The sequence below is a fragment of the Carassius carassius genome, chromosome 20 (genome assembly GCF_963082965.1).
Source record: "Carassius carassius chromosome 20, fCarCar2.1, whole genome shotgun sequence".
NCBI classification, from domain to species: Eukaryota; Metazoa; Chordata; class Actinopteri; order Cypriniformes; family Cyprinidae; genus Carassius; species Carassius carassius.
The window spans coordinates 3,374,234-3,396,857 of record NC_081774.1 but is presented as its reverse complement, the minus strand read 5'-3'; the positions used below and the strand labels follow the sequence as shown (position 1 = coordinate 3,396,857).

General features: G+C 36.3%; 1 protein-coding gene across 2 annotated transcripts in view; it reads left to right on the top strand.

Moving 5' to 3' along the window:
• The first annotated feature begins 875 nt into the window (after positions 1-875).
• Positions 876-22,624, top strand: part of LOC132096063 (dual specificity calcium/calmodulin-dependent 3',5'-cyclic nucleotide phosphodiesterase 1C-like) — a 70,974-nt gene continuing 49,225 nt past the window's right edge. The window contains exons 1-3 of one of the 2 annotated variants that reach the window (XM_059501186.1): positions 876-1,493; positions 19,555-19,605; positions 21,454-21,625. In XM_059501186.1, the coding sequence (XP_059357169.1) occupies positions 1,295-1,493; positions 19,555-19,605; positions 21,454-21,625 (422 nt within the window). In that variant the 5' untranslated portion in view covers positions 876-1,294. Of the gene's footprint in view, positions 1,494-14,265; positions 14,351-19,554; positions 19,606-21,453; positions 21,626-22,624 lie in introns of those variants that run through there. The other variant, XM_059501187.1, reaches the window with a different exon arrangement.

Below are 22,624 nucleotides of genomic sequence, written 5' to 3'. Positions count from 1 at the left end.
CATATTGAGTCTATTGTTTGTTATCTAGCTCGGCTCGGTGTTCAACTTCAGTTCTCTCTTCACAGCAGTTCAGTAAGTGTACTGTTTGAGTAAAACATGTATTTTCAATGCTTCATAAAATTCTAACTGACCCTCTGATGTCACATGGACTACTTTGATGATGTTTTTCTTACCTTTCTGGACATGGACAGTATACCGTACACACAGCTTCAATGGAGGGACTGAGAGCTCTCGGACTAAATCTAAAATATCCTAAACTGTGTTCCAAAGATAAATGGAGGTCTTACGGGTTTGGAACAACATGAGGGTGAGTTATTAATTACATAATTTTGCTATTTGGGTGAACTATCCCTTTAAGTTGTTCAGCTTGGTTAGTAACATATGGATCAACTAGCTTCACATTCACATTTACATCTCTTATGACCAGTAATAGCTAGAAAGCAGCTGTCAAACTGGATATTGCATCAGGGATGTGAAATAAAATAGAGAAATACGGCTGCTACCAGTGTTCGGGAAAGTTACTTTTAAAGATAATGCATTACAGTATTGCGCTACTCGCTGAAAAAGTAACCGTGTTAGTAAAAGTAACTCAGACATTTTCCTTGTAAACTAAAAAGTAATTCGTTACTTTACTAGTTATTTGAAAAAGTAATCTGAGCGTTACTTGAGTTACCCCAACCCTGGTTGCTACATCATGAATGAAAACAAAACTTTATTTAGCCTATTTCTGATATTTTTTTAACATTTTTTTCTTGTTGTTGTAAAAGCAAAACTGCAAACAAACATGGCATAGGCTATAACCGTGCATAGGCTACTGAACTAACGGATAATGTTGATTTCCAATGTGAAACCACTTTATAAATAGGCTATTATTTATTTTTGATTGTGAAAGTAATTGTATATTCGCAGCTTGCCAGTGTCGGATTTCATTAATGTCATACACTTAGACTAATTCGGATGCTTGTTTTCAACGCTCTCGACCCCAGAGACTCGTGTTTGCCAAACTATCTTTATCCACGAGACGACGACTTCTCTCGGGAAAGCGCACAGGAGATTTCCGCTGGTTTTCATCGTTTCCATCTGACAAAATGACATGCAGACAGACCGAACCGAGTGCGAGGAAAGTGGATCAGCACATGTTTACCGCTCAGAGGACGAGATACTATTGCAGAGGACACGGTTTTTAATGAGGACACCAGAGCAATGACAGAGTCTGAATCCGAGTCATGGAGTGTGTAACCTTGTTTCCAGAGCAGACGCTCAGTCAGCTTTAGGTTAGGGCTGTTTGGCAGAGATGGGCTCAGTGACCTCAGCTTTCTCAAGGTCTCGCAACACGTTGGTCAAAGTGGGTTTGGAGCCGCAGAAAGACCCGGACGGGAAAACGCGGAGGGGGTCCGGTGTGGTCGTAAAGCAAACTAGCAAACAACCGCTGGAGCGGAATACAACCGGCGCCTCCAGAGCAAACACACCACAAGCTCCTGCGTCTGCTACAGGTGAGTTTCTGTCAGCTTCTGCCATCATTCATATCCTTATGAAGGTAGATTAAAGCATACAAAGCGAAATTGTTTATGGTTTGTTAAAATTGTTTTGTTTAGAACAATAGCCCAAAAATAAGAACTAGCCTACCTGGAGTCTTAACCTCTTAAGACCCGAGAAAAAAGTTTTAGGAAAAATTAGTTTCCCCCATGTCTTTACATTGTTTAGAACATTAAAATTATGTAAAAATTATATATATAAATTTGTAAAGACATTTCATTCATAAGTTATGCTACTGTATGTCCTCGGTAGACGACATCGGGACTCAATTTCTTAAAAAAATTAATAAAAAGACATGAATGAACATGCATAGGCAAAAACAATAAATTTTTTAAATCACCAATAGATTTTCAGTTTCAGTTCAAAAAACATTTTCGGTACAGTAAGGGAAAGAAATGCAAACATTAAACTGCAGGTTGTTTATTACTATAAACTTTTTTTTTAACAATTTGTTTACACTTTTTTTAAACACTTTTTAATAAAATATATATAAAATAAAAAAAAGAATAAGAAATAAAATTAAATACTCTCAGTCTCAAACCAATATCACATAATAAAATATAATGAAAAATATAAATAAATAACTATGATTACAGTGCAGCATTACCAATCCCAGTTTGTAGGCCTGCTCATATTTAAAAAATATGTATAACTTTTCCAAAGTGTAAAGTGCAGCATCAACAGTTAAATTTTTTAGACCTACTCAGATTTCGTTATTGCGTTGGACCGATCGGAATTAAGAGCAAAGGTCTGTTTAAATGCCGACGGGAGCTGCGTTTGAAATACGGTCATTTTTTTCCTAGTTGTAGTGATGTTCACACTCGCGTGATGCCTTTAGAAAACTTCAGCTGCAGGGCGGGATTTGCGCTGAACACGGAGACTTCCGCCAATTAAAGGGTTAGTTCACCCAGATAGCAAATTTATGTAATTAATAACTTACCCTCATGTTGTTTCAAACCCGTAAGACCTCCGTTTATCTTTGGAACACAGTTTAAGATATTTTAGATTTAGTCCGAGAGCTCTCAGTCCCTCCATTGAAGCTGTGTGTACGGTATACTGTCCATGTCCAGAAAGGTAATAAAAACATCATCAAAGTAGTCCATGTGACATCAGAGGGTCAGTTAGAATATTTTGAAGCATCGAAAATACATTTTGGTCCAAAAATAGCAAAAACGACGACTTTATTCAGCATTGTCTTCTCTTCCGTGTCTGTTGTGAGAGAGAGTTCAAAACAAAGCAGTCTGGATATCCAGTTCGCAAACGAATCATTCAGTTCACCAAATCGAACTGAATCATTTTAAACGGTTCGCATCTCTAATACGCATTAATCCACAAATGACTTAAGCTGTTAACTTTTTTAATGTGGCTGAAACTCCGTCTGAGTTCAAACAAACCAATATCCCGGAGTAATTCATTTACTCAAACAGTACACTGACTGAACTGCTGTGAAGAGAGAACTGAAGATGAACACAGAGCCGAGCCAGATAAGAGCTCTCGGACTAAATCTAAAATATTTTAAACTGTGTTCCAATGATAAACAGAGGTTTTACGGGTTTGAAACAACATCAGGGTAAGTTATTAATTACATAAATTTGCTATCTGGGTGAACTAACCCTTTAATATGTTCTTGTGGAAACGAAAATGTACCTATGTTCCGCACACAAAATTTTGCATTAAGTCATTCGGTGCACACGTGCACCGTACCGAAAGCCCTGTACCAAGACGGTCCTGTACGAATACAGGTATCGTTACACCCCTAATATATATATATATACACACTCACCTAAAGGATTATTAGGCACACATGTTCAAATTCTCATTAATGCAATTATCTAATCAACCAATCACATGGCAGTTGCTTCAATGCATTTAGGGGTGTGGTCCTGGTTAAGACAATCTCCTGAACTCCAAACTGAATGTCAGAATGGGAAAGAAAGGTGATTTAAGCAATTTTGAGCATGGCATGGTTGTTGGTGCCAGACGGGTCGGTCTGAGTATTTCACCATCTGCTCAGTTACTGGGATTTTCACGCACAACAATAGGGTTTACAAAGAATGGTGTGAAAAGGGAAAAACAACCAGTATGCGGCAGGTCTGTGGGCGAAAATGCCTTGTTGATGCTAGAGGTCAGAGGAGAATGGGCCGACTGATTCAAGCTGATAGAAGAGCAACTTTGACTGAAATAACCACTCGTTACAACCGAGGTATGCAGCAAAGCATTTGTGAAGCCACAACAGGCACAACCTTGAGGCGGATGGACTACAACAGCAGAAGGCCCCACCGGGTCCCACTCATCTCCACTACAAATAGGAAAATAGGAAGGAGCTCACCAAAATTGGACAGTTGAAGACTGGAAAAATGTTGCCTGGTCTGATGAGTCTCGATTTCTGTTGAGACATTCAGATGGTAGAGTCAGAATTTGGCGTAAACAGCTTGAGAACATGGATCCATCATGCCTTGTTACCACTGTGCAGGCTGGTGGTGGTGGTGTAATGGTGTGGGGGATGTTTTCTTGGCACACTTTAGGCCCCTTAGTGCCAATTGGGCATTGTTTAAATGCCACGGCCTACCAGAGCATTGTTTCTGACCATGTCCATCCCTTTATGACCACCATGTACCCATCCTCTGATGGCTACTTCCAGCAGGATAATGCACCATGTCACAAAGCTCATGACAATGAGTTTACTCTACTAAAATGGCCCCCACAGTCACCAGATCTCAACCCAATAGAGCATCTTTGGGATGTGGTGGAACGGGAGCTTCGTCCCCTGTATGTGCATCCCACAAATCTCCATCAACTGCAAGATGCTATCGTATCAATATGGGCCAACATTTTTAAAGAATGCTTTCAGCACCTTGTTGAATCAATCTTTCACCTCCTTGTCAATGTCACGTAGAATTAAGGCAGTTCTGAAGGCGAAAGGGGGTCAAAAACAGTATTAGTATGGTGTTCTTAATATTCCTTTAGGTGAGTGTATATACACAGACTTAAAACTGTGGCATGCACAGTCTCAGAGAAATTCATAAAAAATATAATGTCCTCATATGCCGCAGGGTCTAAAGAGGTTAAGACGAGTTTTTCACCTAGGTTTATGGTCACGTGAAAGTCAGGCTTATATAAAATAAGCAGTGCATTTTTAAAAATATTATCAATGATACTTTCAAAAAGTATTTTATTAATGGTCAAGAAGTGAGTTCTTCATCAGCTGTCATACATTCTCTGACACAATTTTGGACACCTGTGTGACAATGTCAATAAGTTGTTGACCTTTGACCTTTTCTGAAAAAGTATGGTGAAAATGTGTGGATAATTCCTGATTGATGTTTGTAATAAAAAAAAAGAAATTTCATTTATTTATTTTGTGAAAATAAGATTATGTTATATAAGTTATGTCTATCTTAATTATTCTTTTATCAACATTAATATATTTTTAAGTGAGCTGAAGTGTCCAGATTCTCTTTTGGCATTCACTGTATTCATCTGCCTCTAAAAGGTAATTGTGGAATTTAAGCACATACCTTCATGAGACGGGTGGGAAACAGGTGTCTGCTCATTTTGGGTCAAAAAAGGTGGGTGATACCGGCCATTTATCTGCACATTAGAGAGTTCAAGCACTTCTGTGGAACAGATGAGAAAAATGCTTCATAATGGGATGATCAATGATGTGCCGCTGCGATTCTTTTGAAGGGTCCAGATCCGTGTTTTTTATGTTTGAACTCTTTGATGTTCGAATAACAGCCCTCATGATGCTTTTTTATTTTTATTTATTTATTTATTTTATTTATTTATTTATTTATTTTTTCATTTTGAAATTGGTTGTGTTGCTTAATATTTTTGTGGAATTTTTTTTCATAAATCTTTAGCTAATAGAAACTTCAAAAGAACAACATTTATTTGATATCTTTTTCAACATTATAAATGTTGTTACTGTCATTTTAATCAGTTTAGTCTGTCTTGCTGAATTAAAGTAATTTCTTTCAAAATAAAAAAAAATTCTTTCCCAAAAATTTGAATGGTAGTGTATATGCAAAGGTATATGCATAAAGAAAATAATATCTTTTTAAGTGACTTTTCAGGCCTGTTCCTTTTTTGATATACTACTTCTCTGTCCCCTTTTCACCTGACTGCTAAAGGAAGAAGTGACCCTTGAGGGTGACTAAAATATCACCTGTAGCTCTATGTTTCATGGTTACCATGAAGCTACAGTAAAGTCTCCCACTGAAGTCCCTGAGGCCCTTCGGTTGTTCAGGTTTTCTCCATCTACAGCATCACATCTCTAGAGAGTCTCAGGTTGGGAGACACCAACCAGCACAGTGACTGAATGTAATGTTTAGATCAAAACAAAACACCAGTAGTTCTGTGATATATGTTGTCAGAGTTTGAAGTGTGTCCCGAGTTCCAAATTTTACAGTATACCCTTAAACATTAAGGTTCTTCATTGTCAACTTTGGTTCCATGAAGAACCTTAAACATCCATGGAAACTTTATTGTATTTTTTTCACTTTATAGTGTAACCCCCCCCCCCCCCCCCCAAACTCTTTATATTATAAAAATACTCTTTACACTAAGAAAAAAGTGGTTCTTTTAAGAACTGTTTCTGGGAAACCATTATAGATATTGATTGTAGATATTGTTGCAAAAAAATTTTTTTTTTTAGGAGTGCATTATGTAGCCTGTCACATTCCAACTCAAGCAGTCTGTGCATGTCTTAGGATAACGCTAAATAATGAGTGATATGTGTAAAGAGACTGAGTAGAACCAGATTGTAACTTGCATTTTTTAAACTTTTTTTTATTACTAAAACTGGCAGTGGCATTATACAAAAATTATATAAATTATATGAAACAATTACAGTAGCTTTATTTCATGATTCTGTGAAAGTTTAAAGGGGTCATGAACTGAGAAATCTTAATTGTTTTGACATGTTATTGTACTATAAAAACATCTTGTAAGTTTCAGAACTCGACACTTTCTCGTGGAATGTTCTACTCTATGATGTAATGGTGTGAATAAACACCGCCTCCACAGAAGATGATCAACACCTGTTTCTACATCGCTGTCTGTTTAGCCCTGCCCACCAATTCTACATCGCTGCCTGTTTAGCCTCTCCCACGATTCTCTATCGCTGACTGTTTAGCCTCTCCCACGATTCTACATCATTGACTGTTTAGCCTCTCCCACGATTCTCTATCGCTGACTGTTTAGCCTCTCCCACGATTCTACATCATTGCCTGTTTAGCCTCTCCCACGATTCTACATCATTGACTGTTTAGCCTCTCCCACGATTCTACATCGCTGCCTGTTTAGCCTCTCCCACGATTCTCTATCGCTGCCTGTTTAGCCTCTCCCACGATTCTACGTCATTGCCTGTTTAGCCTCTCCCACGATTCTACATCGCTGCCTGTTTAGCCTCGCCCATGATTCTATATCGCTGCCTGTTTAGCCTCGCCCATGATTCTATATTGCTGCCTGTTTAGCCTCGCCCATGATTCTACATCGCTGCCTGTTTAGCCTCTCCCACGATTCTACATCATTGCCTGTTTAGCCTCTCCCACGATTCTACATCATTGCCTGTTTAGCCTCTCCCACGATTCTACGTCATTGCCTGTTTAGCCTCTCCCACGATTCTATAGACGGTTTCATCGGGCGCACGCGCCTGGACCTAAGTTAACTTCCGGTCTATGTTGTGTATATCGGTCTGCCTAGCGGTGCCGTCTACAAACGCAGTTAAAGGGATAGTTCACTTTCAAATTAAATTTTGATATGTTTTAGCTTACTTCAAGGACATCCAAGATGTAGGTTTCTTTGTTTCCTCAGTATTTCCCATTTTGATATTTTTAGGTCCAACCGTTCTTGTCTGTGACTCACATAATGGATGTCTATGGTCACCGCCTCAAAGAGCATGCAAAGAGGAGTCAAAATTAAACAATTCCCCATCATAAGTACACATTGATGACCTAATACAAGAAACGAGCGGTTTGTGTAAGAAAACGAACAGTATTTATATATTTTTTACCTTTTGTACACAACCACGTCCAACTGATCTGAGTTCGCGAGTGCTTCCTGATATGACATGCGCGCGCGCTCTGGCTTTAGTCTGTGCAAGCGCGGAAAGCCCCGGATGTGATGTCTCGCGCATGCACATCACTCATTGTTTACCACACGCTACGCTTTCAATCTGCACTGTCTGAAATATAATGCAGTAATTGTAATAAATTAATGTTTATAATGCACCCTATAATCGTTGCGTTTATAATAAAAATACAACACATTACTCACTCTATTGACAGCGTGCCATTGGGTCCCTCTGGCATTGGACGTCGCCTCCAGTTTATACGTGGCAAACTAAACACAACGTGCAAAACGCTGCGTCTCAACAGCGGAGAAAAATCAGGATCTTCAGTCAGGCAGGCGTGTGATGTGATACTGTCAATGTCCTCGTCGTCATCTTGTAGTTGTTCCATTCGTGACAACATATGCTCTCTACTTCTGTTGGCATCTCACAACACTTGCTACTAAAACACCACCAATTTTGAAGAGATCTCTGTCTCTGAGGCTTGAAGACGTGCTGCTGCAGCAGATCGCTCCTGAGTACTTGGTCTGTGTATTCTGTTTCAAATAAATATTGTTGTGAAAAAAATTCAACGTTGTCTATGGATATATTGAAATCGTCTTCCATTGCAATTTCCTGTACGTCTAAATATGTTTAGATCTTCATAGTGAAAGGTAATAATTCCGAAATCTGTGTAAACCATAGGCAGTAAGTGTAAACAATGAGTGATGTACACGCGCGAGAGATCGCTTCCGGCGCTTTCCGCGCTTGCGCAGACTAAAGCCAGAGCGTGCGCGCACGTCACATCGGGAAGCACTCGCGAACTCAGATCAGTTGGACGTGGTTGTGTACAAGAGGTAAAAATGATATAAATACTGTTTGTTTTCTTACACAATCCGCTCATTTCGTGTATTAGGTCATCAATGTGTACTAACGATGGGGAATTGTTTAATTTGGACTCCTCTTTGCATGCTCTTTGAGGTGGTGACCATAGACATCCATTATGTGAGTCACAGACAAGAACGGTTGGACCTAAAAATATCAAAATGGGAAATACTGAGGAAACAGAGAAAATTACATCTTGGATGTCCTTGAGGTAAGCTAAAACATACCAAAATTTAATTTGAAAATGAACTATCCCTTTAAAGTCAAGGTGATGAGTAGACTGAAGTTGGGGTCAGGTGGTTGTGCTGTGGGATGTGTTTCCCATACATTTATTTATTTTTGGAGACTCGCCACAATTTTAAAACTGATCGATTTTCAAAAAGGCTTCGTTGAGGGTACCAGCTCTGCTTTGAGTACAGCTGTTACTGGGGAAATTTCTCGCGCTTTATGTCTGTGCTTTAAAACATCTCCTGCTGGCAAAGAATGAATTAGCATTTTCATTAAGTCCTCCTGATCCACGCAGCAAACATATTTTGTTTGTTATCAAAAAATATCTACTCTAGAGGGACTTGGCTGTTGTTATTGATTCTATTTGGAAGTCTACCGGAAGTTAAGTTAGGTCCGCAAAAGCGCGCATGCGCAGTAACATTTGTTTATGTTGTTACCGTTGAAACCGTCTATATCACTGCCTGTTTAGCCCCACCCATCGATTCTACATCATTGCCTGTTTAGCCCCACCCACCAATTCTATATCGCTGCCTGTTTAGCCCCGCCCACTGAATCTACACCACTGCCTGTTTAGCCACACCCACGATTCTATATTGCTGCCTGTTTAGCTCCGCCCACTGATTCTACATAATTGCCTGTTTAGCCCCGCCCACCGATTCTACATCACTGTCTTTTTAGAACCGCCCACCGATTCTACATCACTGCCTGATTAGCCCCACCCATCGATTCACACGTGTTTACGAGAGAGGCAAACACGCAGGTCTACGCAGAAACAAAATGATAAAGATGGCTGTGAAGACAACAAGATGCTGTGCAGTGCCAAACTGTGGGAAAACTCTTTGCCTTGCCTTTTTTTTGATGTCCGTGTTGGGAAAGAGTGGATGAACTTAATTTTTAATGTAGATCCAGACCGAGTCAGGAAGAACTTGGTCCTTTGTTCACTTCATTTTACTGTGCATTTGTTTACAAGCATGGCAATTCGACACTGGATTTTCAAAAAGATTGAAACTAAAAGACGATACTTTGCTGAATATATTGGATCCAGGTCATGTGGCACCACACAAGTGTGAGTAACTGTTTTTATTACGTTACATGGACATTGTTGCTTTGTCTCTTAAGGATATTAATAATTCATATCAGTGGGCATTACTTCCGAATCTACAATCGGTCAAACATTTGAACAGAGCGTTCTGATGAGGGGGATCAAAACAGGACAGAAAATAGCATATTACTTCTAAATTATGATGTTTTTTTAAGTAAAAATCTTGATAACATATGTGGACCTCGGAGAACAGTAAAAAAATGTATTTATTGTGAAGTGTGTCTTTTTGAAGCCCATTTGTCCTCAGTTCAGGGATTACATTTCCTCTGATTAAACTGTCAGTAGGAGTTTTTCTAAATTCATAATGCAAAATCATAATATTCATAATAAAATTTCAAATGGGATGTTTAAAAAAAGTTATATCATTTGCACTCTTTGTATGACGAAATTGAAATAGAATCAAAATAATAAATAATATAAAAATTCAGTAAATAATATCAAATACAGTATATAATGAAATATGGATGAGAAATATGGTGAGTAAATAGGCTACATATCAGTATATTTTAGCATACAGTACATTTTTTTTTACACAAAATTGCATATTAAACATGTCTTATTCAGTTCCCTAGATAATGTGGTGCCAAGTTGGTCGTTTCTGGGGTTGTCTCACATTAAAGTCATGATGTTGTTGATGAATACAAATAAAATTTACAAAAACTGTAACTTTTTATCAACTATACTGTACAAAAATCTTCTAGTCCAGTTGCTGCCATCCCATTAATCAAATTGGTTCAACAAGTAATTTCAACTTAAATGATATTAAACTGACCTAATTTAGATGAACCCTGTGTAGTTAAAATTGGTTCAATTATTTAGATTTATTTTGAAATTAGTTTTAGTTAAAGTAATGAAAAACATGTTACTATGGCATATTGTACTATATTTTACTATGTAGCCTAGTTGCCAGGGGAACATTTCTCATTTTAATTGCGTTTAACTTTATGTAGCAAAATAACGAAAACAACTGAAATGAAATGTAGGCCTAGTATATATAGACACATTTTGGGGGGAAAAATGCTACAAATAAAATAAGACAAAAGCAGAATGAGACAATATGCACTGCTTCTAACTATGAGTTAGACAGTAATTTTGTGTTAATGACAGTCCGTTTTGTCATAAGCTAATGCGAATAATAGCAAATAACCCTTATTCATCTTAATAGGCTATAGGCTTATTTTCTCTCTCTCTTTTCTGAATCACAACCGAATCCCGTTGGCGATTTCATGTTAGTATCCATCAGTAAAAGATCATTTAGTCTTTTTACACTGTCGGTGACATCACCTGCCTCAGCACCACTGTGCGTTGCCATGGTAACAGGCGCGGGAACAGCGCGTGTGGTCTCTGATGATGATGGCTCTGTTGAAACTGATGTTCTCTCCAATTAGCTAATTTACGCTTTAATGTACATATGCAGATTATGAATCATAAGCAGAGAAGCGCTGGTGTGTCAATATAACGCTGAGGAGTCTCAATTATCTATAAATAATAGCGTTGTTCCCCTCTTGTGATAGAAATGGGAAATCCACAAGAAGCCCGATTTCAATAGAATAGAATAGAATAGAAAAGAATAGAATAGAATAGAATGAGCTTTTATTTGCCAAGTGTGCGCAAACACATGAGGCGTTTGTTGTGGTTTTTCAGGAGCTCTTGGTATATATATATATATATATATATATATATATGGAACAGAAAGAACATTTAAATAAGTAAAACTAAGAAAACAAAGTAGAAATAAATAATGTATTAAATATTTATAAGTATTTTTGTATATTATTATACTATCTATATTTATTTATTTTATATATTAGTTATGATTAGCCTATCATTAGCTATTGTTTATTATTAAGTAATTATTAATGTAATGATGGCTCTTTAGAATATTTCTTCCAGAACCCAAAATATACACTTATTAACATTTGTTTTTCTAATTTTAACCGTTTCCATTTTCTATAGCAGATTTCAGAAATAAATATTTCCACCAATACATTTACTAAGAAATTGATAGAAACAATTTCAACTCAACCTATAGTAAATTGCCCGATTAATTACAAAGAAATGGCAAGTAACACACTGAACATGACATTTTTGACAACATGATAACATTGAAAAACCACAGTATTTTTTTATTTTATTTTTTTTACAGTGCATCCTTCATATTGCACATCACACAGACACACACAACACATACTATAAACACTAGAAATAACAGTGTGGATTTGTTCATGTTCACAGTGAACATGAGCTCAGCTTTTGTCCAGTACACTGCATTACATTAACCTCAGGATCTCTTTAATGCTGTGGGTAAAAGCCTTGGCTGGTTGCTTAGTGACCAGCATTCACAGTCGAGACATCATATACATGAGCTGACCTCACACACGAAAACAAACAAGCTCACAACTTCAGCGATGACTGGAAGCTCATTAAAGCTCTTTCAGGAAAGTCCAGACGAGATTTGCTTGCCACTATAAGAATCTCATCTACTAAACAGCACACACAGTCAACAAATATCTTCATATGCATTCATTAAAGCTATGAATTACATCTTATTTTATCTAGAGAAGAAGGACTGTTTCCCATATGTGTGACTCTCTGTTGCAAACAATGGTAGAATGGGATCTGAATTCCCTCTCTGCTGTTTTTTATGGATGGTAAAGTGGTTAATGCTTATAGCGTTTAATGTTAATCATGAATTCTATTCTATTCTATTCTATTCTATTCATGGTTAACATATTAATTGTATATTAATCTTACAGACTTCTGTTTTTTTATAGGAATGAATGTTAATGCTAAAATATATTAAAATAGAATAATAATATTTAAAAAGATTGCATTTTTTACTGTATTCTTTAATCAAATAAAAGCAGCCCTGGAGATTTAAATACATTTATTTTAATTACATTCCAAAAATATTAATACATATTTGAATATGAAAATCCTAAATATATGCATTAATTAGTTCATTTATAATATTAAATACAATAATATGCACTGCTTTATATTAAAGGAACACTTTGAAAACACAGATCTCAATGGGGAAAAATAATGTGCTGGATATCTATACTGATATGGACTGCGTAATGTGTTTGGAAAGAATGGAGGCTAAATTGTTTGAAAATGAAAATGATCAACCTAAAGAGGGCTGAATTCAAAAGACACCCCGAAAATCTAAGTTAAAAAAATAATGAAGCAGGCTAGTCCATTTTGATGAAGTTTAATTGCAGTAACTCAAAATGTTACTCAGTAGTTTGTATGACCCCACGTGCTTGTATGAATGCCTGAGGTATTTCCTCTCAGATGTGGACCAGGGCATCACTCAGCTCCTGGACAGTCTGAGTTACAGTATAATGTCCCAGAGGTGTTTTACTGGATTTAGGTCAGGCAAGCGTGGGAGCCATTCAATGATATCAATTCCTTCATGCTGCATACTCTAGCCACCTGAGGCTGTCATGCACCAGGACCAACCCATGACCCACTGCACCAGTGTCAATGGGTCCAATTTCATCCTGATATCTTATGGCATTCAGGGTGCCATTGTCTAGCCTTTAGAGGTCTGCATGCGTCCTTCCATGGATTTGCCTCCCCAGACCATCACTGACCCACCACCAGACCGGTCCTACTGAACGATGTTACAGGCAGCATAACGTTCTCCACGGCTTCTCCAGACCCTTTCACATCTGTCACATGTGCTCAGGGTGAACCTGCTCTCATCTGTGTAAAGCACAGGGCTCCAGAGTTGGACATGCCAATTCTGGTGTTCAATGGCAAATGCCAGTTGAGCTCCAGAGTGCCGAGCAGTGAGAACATGGGCCCACTAGAAGAAGCTAGGCCTCAGGCCACCTCATGAAGTCTGTTTCTGAGACATTTACACCACTGGCCTGCTGGGGATCATTTTGTGGCTTTTCCAATCCAATGTATTATAGACACAGACAAAAAGATCAAAGCTCCAAAACTTCAGCTATTATTTCAGCACAACAGCCAAATAACATCTCGGCCTCCACCTGACTATTTGTCTCAATTGTTTTCTATCTTTTATTAAAAAACATTTTTGTCTTTGTCTTTGAAAGTCTTTGAATAGAAATGAATGATACACACTTTACTAAAATACACTTAAACCTGACGGCTAGATGCATTTCTGGGAATGTGTTCAACAAATCCGCAGCGATTCAAAATAGGTTTGATTGCATTTCGATGACAAAATCACACGAGCACATCCTCACACGCTGCGTGGAAAAAAGCTGCTTTTTTTTTCTTTTTCAAATGTGCTTCGCAGGAACATTAGAGGAGCAGAGTGTGTTATGTTATGCTCTGTTGAGAGGGGAGAAAATAATGAGACAGTGAGAGCGAAAGAGGACGAGAATGATAGAAAAAGAGAAATCGTGTCTCTGAGAGTAGAGCGTGAGAGCAGGTCAGAACAAGAGACAAAAGACTCGTGCACAACTTTGGGATTTACTCGGGAAACATGTCAGAAATGGACTCTAGAAAAAAGGGCTTCACCAAAGGCAGAAGTGCCACTTTCAGCATCGACGGCTTCAGCTTCACCATTGGTAAGAAACGAACCGATGACAGAATCAGGGTTTGATGGGGATGCATCACAGCTGCAGATGTACAGGGGAGACATCAGTGTTTATACATACAGATGTGTTGATTTCAGGATGTGATGTGTGAGTGTTTGATTTCTGAAAAGACTCTTTTAGGTGAACACAACTCTACGGTGCCATAGCAACCAGAGTAAAATGCACCTGACCACACACACACACAATACACAATCAAACACAAACCTACTCAGAGCAAACTATTGTTTTTGCATGTTGTATAAGATATAATGAATTCTCATTTAACTATCAGCTTCGTCTCTGATGTTTCTGTTGCGGTTCTTCTACATTAAGACAACAGTACATACAGAAGTCTAAAATAAATGTGAATTGCAGCCTGGAAATCTAATTAGAATCGGGGATCATTTGAAGAGAGATGTTTGAGTTCATGTCGAGATTTCAGAGCACAGTCTGAGAGGGTACAGATGTGAAAACACGGAAGTGTGCATTATCTTGTTGTTGTTAAAATGCATGCATTACTGTTACTATTGCTTATACTTATACTTTTTCAGTCAAGTCAGTGTTATTATGGCATCGATTATATATCATTAGTATTTACTCGCATTTTAAATGAGATTTTTATATTTTCAGTTTTATTTTATTTTTTTACATTTTTGCAATCCTATATGCATTTTTATTACCTTTTTGTTTCTATTTATTTTATTATTTTTATTTTAGGTTATTACATTTTTTCAGCAATTGTGGTGCTTCGACTTATTTCATTTAGTTGCCAAGGCAAGTTTTTGTTGTAATTTTAAGTTATTAATTATTTCTATTTTATTTAATGTCTGACTTCTGAGCACAGTTTGAGACATCGCTGAGATAGCTTTAAGAGGAGGTGTGAGTGTTTTTCTCAACAGTGAAAGTCAGAAAAGCAGGAAGCTTGAACATAAGTCTCAGTTTGTTCTCCATTTCATTTCATTGCTGTCTATGAGAAACAACTGAGATATTTAAGAATAATCTAATAATCTATTTTAAAATATTTACATGTTTAATATTATGTTTAATATAATGTCTTTTTAGCTTCAATTTGTGTATTTAAATTTTTTATACATTATAGAGCTTTAACCTAAACAGAATTCTGTTCATTTTTTAAATAAAATTATTAGTCTATTGTTTATTTTATTTTAAACGATTTGTAATAGTTTTACTTAATGAAAACAACACAAGTATTTAACTTCACCACACAGTTTGACCCATTAAAAAATGTAATAATAAAATAATTTTTTTACAGCTTATCACAATACTTGACAGATATTTTTGTGTAATAACCGTTTAACCATATAATTTAAAATATATATATTTAAATATTTATTTGAACAAATATTTCTGTTTAGCATTAATTTGTTTTTATCTTAATCTTAATTCCATTAGCTGACAATTTATTTAGCCAGTTTTTTTTATTGTAAATTATTAGTCTAATATTTATATTTTGTTTTATTTCAACTTTCAGTTACAGAAAACGATTTCTACTTAATGATAACAACACAAGCATTTAACTTAGCCTCTCAACTCATCTTTTCAAAATCTAAATTTCCAATTAATCTGTAAAATTGAACAGATTAGTTATAGAACACCGTCCTGTTGATCAGATGTATTTTCTGAGAAACACACATCCACGTGGGATGACAGCGGTCAGGAAAGGTGTTATGATGGAAACATCAGAGGTGTGAGATGCTGATTTTTTACTGTCTGTCTCGATGTATTTATAGAAGGAAGTTCCTTACGTGCAAAACTCTAACTAATTCACTTTTAACACTGTAGATAATCTAGTTGATCTTTATACAAGATCACAGCAGGGAATCTCACATCATAATGCTTTATGGCTTTTTCAAACATCAGCCTGTCGTCATGGTTAAGCAGCCCAGCAATCAATTGCTCAGTTTGCTTTGAGCTCATTACGTGTGACGTGTTGTCAATCAGGTCCAGTGGAGTGTGACCACGAGCTGCTGTTGACTTAATGATGATTGGCTAAAGCAGCGTGACCACTTCCTCTCCGCCTTCGGTGTCACCCATGAGGGCTTTTAATGGGTTGCGTGCTGGAGAAACATATTGTGTGTGTGGGTGTGTGTGTGTGTGTGTGTGTTTTGGTCTCGATACGGAATGTCATGACTCTTTATGGGGGTTGTGTGGTGTTTTACTTCACTAATGCATCTTATGATTTTTCTCAGCTCAAACAACTTATGCACTGCCTGCTAATGCGATTTACATTTAATGCACTGAAGCAGCTCTCACAAACCAGCTAAAGAATCTCTTCAACTTTGAACCAGCCTGTGCATTGACTAGATTTACACACACATACTGTAGTAATGCACCAACTGAACTCTTGTTGCTGTAGTAAGATGCAAATGCATGCATTGTTGATACTATTGCACATACTTGGAGTTAGATGTTTATTCAAACCCCAAGTTAGTGTTATCATTTATATAGTTTTTCATTATAGTATTTATTTATATAACATTTTGAACAAGTTTTTATGTTTTACGTTTTAAGTTTTCATTTAAATTTTCTATTTTTCTTTCTATTTTAATACATATCTTATATTATTTGTTTTTACTTCATTTTTTCATTTTTATTTTTTTTGTTATCTTGGTATCTTAACCATAAAATATAAATATATAAAATGTTGACTATTAATATATAAATATTAGATGTATAACTTGGAAAAAGCAATTAACTCAAAATAAAACCATAAAAATGTCATTATTTTAAATAAACATAAAAAAAATAAAAAAAATAAAAAAATAAAACATTTTATTAATACTTAAATAAGTAAAACTTAAAAATTACAAAAACTTAAAAATAAATAAATATATAAAAAAATATTAGAATATATACATTAGAATAATGTTATACATTATATACATTACTTAAAAAAAACTAAAAACTAACAAAAAGGTGCTTTGGAAACTAGTTTATTTCAGTTATTAGACAAATCAACATTTCATTGCCAGATTTTTTATTTTTTTTATATTCATCTAATATTTTATAAATATATTTTTGAATTACAGAACAGTTTTAGGTTTATGTAATGATAACAACACCTCAAGTATTACACTTTGCTTTGCAGCTCATCCCACACAGTTTGGCTCATGAATGATATAAATCTATTTGCACAACATGTTTGAGTTTATGATTTTTGTGAATAATCAAATAACTAAAAAAAAAAAAAAAAAAAACTTAGACTTGCATAGAGGCTTTTTTTTCTAGAACACCCTATAGCAACCCTCATAGCAATATGCAAAAAACAGCTCCATCTGAAAAAGCAGTTTGTTATTATAAATTAAAATTAAGTACTGTAAATAGACATGTTTGCCCTTCTAATGAAAGGCTCATATAATGGCGGCTGAAGTCGTTTTAAAGCGGCCTTTTCCAGCAGCTCGCTTCATTATATTTACAACCCGAATTCCAGAAAAGTTGGGATGTTTTTTAAATTTTAATAAAATGAAAACTAAAGGAATTTCAAATCACATGAGCCAATATTTTATTCACAATAGAACATAGATAACGTAGCAAATGTTTAAACTGAGAAATTTAATTTTCTTAATTAGCTCATTTAAAATTTAATGCCTGCTACAGGTCTCAAAAAAGTTGGCACGGGGGCAACAAATGGCTAAAAAAGCAAGCAGTTTTGAAAAGATTCAGCTGGGAGAACATCTAGTGATTAATTAAGTTAATTGATATCAGGTCTGTAACATGATTAGCTATAAAAGCTTTGTCTTAGAGAAGCAGAGTCTCTCAGAAGTAAAGATGGGCAGAGGCTCTCCAATCTGTGAAAGACTGCGTAAAAAAATTGTGGAAAACTTTAAAAACAATGTTCCTCAACGTCAAATTGCAAAGGCTTTTCAAATCTCATCATCTACAGTGCATATCATCATCAAAAGATTCAGAGAAACTGGAGAAATCTCTGTGCGTAAGGGACCAGGCCGGAGACCTTTATTGGATGCCCGTGGTCTTCGGGCTCTCAGACGACACTGCATCACTCATCGGCATGATTGTGTCAATGACATTACTAAATGGGCCCAGGAATACTTTCAGAAACCACTGTCAGTAAACACAATCCGCCGTGCCATCAGCAGATGCCAACTAAAGCTCTATCATGCAAAAAGGAAGCCATATGTGAACATGGTCCAGAAGCGCCGTCGTGTCCTGTGGGCCAAGGCTCATTTAAAATGGACTATTTCAAAGTGGAATAGTGTTTTATGGTCAGACGAGTCCAAATTTGACATTCTTGTTGGAAATCACGGACGCCGTGTCCTCCGGGCTAAAGAGGAGGGAGACCTTCCAGCATGTTATCAGCGTTCAGTTCAAAAGCCAGCATCTCTGATGGTATGGGGGTGCATAAGTGCATACGGTATGGGCAGCTTGCATGTTTTGGAAGGCTCTGTGAATGCTGAAAGGTATATAAAGGTTTTAGAGCAACATATGCTTCGCTCCAAACAACATCTATTTCAGGGAAGGCCTTGTTTATTTCAGCAGGACAATGCAAAACCACATACTGCAGCTATAACAACAGCATGGCTTCGTCGTAGAAGAGTCCGGGTGCTAACCTGGCCTGCCTGCAGTCCAGATCTTTCACCTATAGAGAACATTTGGCGCATCATTAAACGAAAAATACGTCAAAGACGACCACGAACTCTTCAGCAGCTGGAAATCTGTATAAGGCAAGAATGGGACCAAATTCCAACAGCAAAACTCCAGCAACTCATAGCCTCAATGCCCAGACGTCTTCAAACTGTTTTGAAAAGAAAAGGAGATGCTACACCATGGTAAACATGCCCCGTCCCAACTATTTTGAGACCTGTAGCAGAAATCAAAATTGAAATGAGCTCATTTTGTGCATAAAATTGTAAACTTTCTCAGTTTAAACATTTGCTACGTTATCTATGTTCTATTGTGAATAAAATATTGGCTCATGTGATTTGAAAGTCTTTTAGTTTTCATTTTATTAAAATTTAAAAAACGTCCCAACTTTTCCGGAATTCGGGTTGTACATTATGCAAAAAGACACATTAAGAAAGGGGGCAAAAAAAGGATTTTTAATGATGTATTGTACTAAGCCACTGAAAAAAGCTTTCGAAAAAGGTATTTTATGTTTTTTTAGACACACACACACAGAGTAATGCCAGCATATAACTCTGTGTTTTTCTCTGTAGTGGCTAATGAGGATGTGGAGACAAACAGCAGGCCGCTGGCGAGGTTTGCACGTAAGTATGTTTATTTAATTTTTTTAGAAAGCAACAAATTCGCACTGCCCTACCTACATTTAATTTTTGTATAAATCTATGTCTTGTTTCATATTCAAAAGAGAAAGGGTGAAATGAAGTAGAAAGAGCACATTTGCAATTACATTTATTCATATAACAGATGCTTTTATTCTGTAAAGTGCTGCAGAAACACTTACAGCATGTCTTTACCACAGGATTTGTGCGGTCATGGAAAACTAAAACTTCTAAAAAACATTGTCCAGTAATCACAAATGACTAAAGTCATGGTAAACTCATGGAGGTTCATTAGTTAGAAAGCATGGAAACATTGTTAGCAGAGCTGGAGTCTTCCTCTTTTGTGCTTTTAAGATCTCTCTAGACCACATAAACATGGGCATAGTCTGGGTCTCAGCTTCCATGCTGAGTCAAATAAAAAACTTTAGACCTCACAGATTCTCTGAAACTTTTATGTGACTTTCGTAATCTTAGTTTCTGGTCATTAAATCATTAACTTCTAATATTAATGCTTTTTTGGAAAACTTAAAGCTTAAATCTTAATAAAGACATTTTTTTAAAAAAAGCAAAAACTTATAAAAATGAAAACACACTAAACCTTTAAAAGCTGAAATGGAAAGAAAACTAAAAATATTAAGAAAAACTTTAATGGTATATTGATACTAAAAAACACTAATGAAAACTTGAATATCTTGTCACAGTGATTTTGTCATGTAAGCGCTGGTCTGGGACTTGTCTTTTAACTTAATATTGGTCATTAACCCGTCAGATGGCTGCTGTGTGTGTTCTTAACAGGCATTACAGTTTACAAGGGCATGCCACTAGATGGTAGCATCTATCAAGAAATTCAAGAGATAACTTTTCTGCATGATACTGCATCCAAAGTAACTAGTTTTTCAGAGGTGGTATACAGATTACATCTCAATAACAACATTATGAGTGCATGAGCTTGTGATGATAATGATAATGATAATGATATGCACAGGCTTGGTGGGAGCATATCAATATAATTTACTATGAATCAACAACTGAGCCATTAGGCTCTCAAGAGGAGGCTTTAAGTACATTTTTAGTCTTAGAATGTTGGTCTGCTGATGCCATTACTGTTAGTTTGAATCAGAACACTTTAAAATAATAATAATGATAATAATAAAGGAATGGGAAATGGCTTAACATGTAATAATTTCATTATGAATTGATAAAAAAAGATCAGTCAAATCAATCAAAAATCAAAATTTGCATATCTGAAAAATTTTTTGTGTGCACAGTGGGTGCAAAAAATAAATCATAAAATATTATAGTGTAACAAAAAAAAAAGGGTAATGGATTGATGGATTATAGATTGTCATATTGTGGTACGAATGGGATTTGTTCATTGTTAATATACAGAATATGTGCATAATGAGTGCAAAAATAAGTTGTTTAATTTTTCTTTTAACTTTGTCAAAATAATTGCAGCATATCTGTGTGTGCATATTAAGTGAGTACAAATAAAGCAAATAATAATAAATAGAATGCTGTAGTGCAATAAAATATGAAAGAAAATAAATCTATTGGGATGAAATGTACTAATAGTAATATTTGCCATATTACTGAAGGGGGGCAAGGGGGATTATAGTCTGTCATATTGTGGCAGACAAGACATAATGTGTTGTTTTTTTAGATAGTAGTATACTGAAAAAAAAAGCATGACAGCTTGTCACTGGTACTATTATGAACACTGTAGGTGTCCCTTTGAGGGTTCTGCCCCAGTGACAAGCTGTTGTACCCCTAAAGATTCTGAGAGAGAATGTGTTTAAGTCTTTCTTTGACTCTCATTCATCTTGTTTCCAGGCTCAAAGTCTCAGAGTGCACTATGGAACACACTCACTGCTGGGACGTGCAAGAAGGACAAGGTCAAAGTTCAGAGGGACGTTCCAGACGATCCACGCAGAATAGAAGAGATCCTGGCAGATGAGCTTCCCTCAACAGACGTCCCAGAAGCAACAGAGAAAACTGCTGTCAGGTTCATCTCTCTCTTTTTTTTTTGATGGTCAATGGTTGCTTTACAGGTCACATGATCACTGGTAGGATGGACTGATCTGGGAACAGCATCCTGAGGAATGCTTTCCCAGTTATATTTCAATGATCAACTTAGTTTCAAACGTTTCTCCCATATTGAGATCACATACTTTGGTTTTGAGATCTCTTCTCAAGTCTAGGTGAGATTACTGTTTTTTTTTTTTTTTTTCACAGGAGAAACATGTTATAACCTCCTGTTCAAGCAAAAGTAGTCGGTTTAATTGTCTAGGAGGATCTTATTAGTCAGTTTTCTTCCTTGTGGGCCTAGAAGCTGACGTCAGGCATCAGGTTATGGGATTTGACTACAGGGCAGATCGGTCTAATTATTGATAATGGCACCTATAGAAGTCTGATTTGTTAACCTGCTCCATAAAACGTGTGCTTTCTGGGAAGTATAGTTTGTCAATAATGTTTTTTAAGATCTAAAAAGAATGATGTTATTTATGTATTGTTTTTTTATGGTACAGACAATTGGGGGTCAAACAGGGTCACTAGATAAGCACTATTACAATTGTAAATGAAGTATTAACAACATCCAGCACATTGTTGAAAAGTTTTTTAGTAATGTTCATTCATCCCTTTTGCTTTGGTTTGTTTGCTTTGGTGGATGTTTTTACAATTAAAAGTCATTTTACTTGCTTAATAAAAGTAAACTGAAGACATGTGTACATCAGTAAAGTTTGACCATGTTAATAATTTAGAGGCCTTAGAAATTTGTGTATATTATCAAATATGATACAGTAGGCTTTACATTAAATAAATATATATATGCTTTTCAGTCCTTTTGCTGTTTTGCTACGAACATGCACAGAATGCATTTTAGTTTTTAGTTGTAGTAGTAAACCTAAAGGCCAAAAACAGGAATGAAAAAGTAAAGAAAACATGTTTTCTCGCGAGGCGTCTCTTAGCTACAGTGGAAAACAGCTGCCACTTATACTCAAGG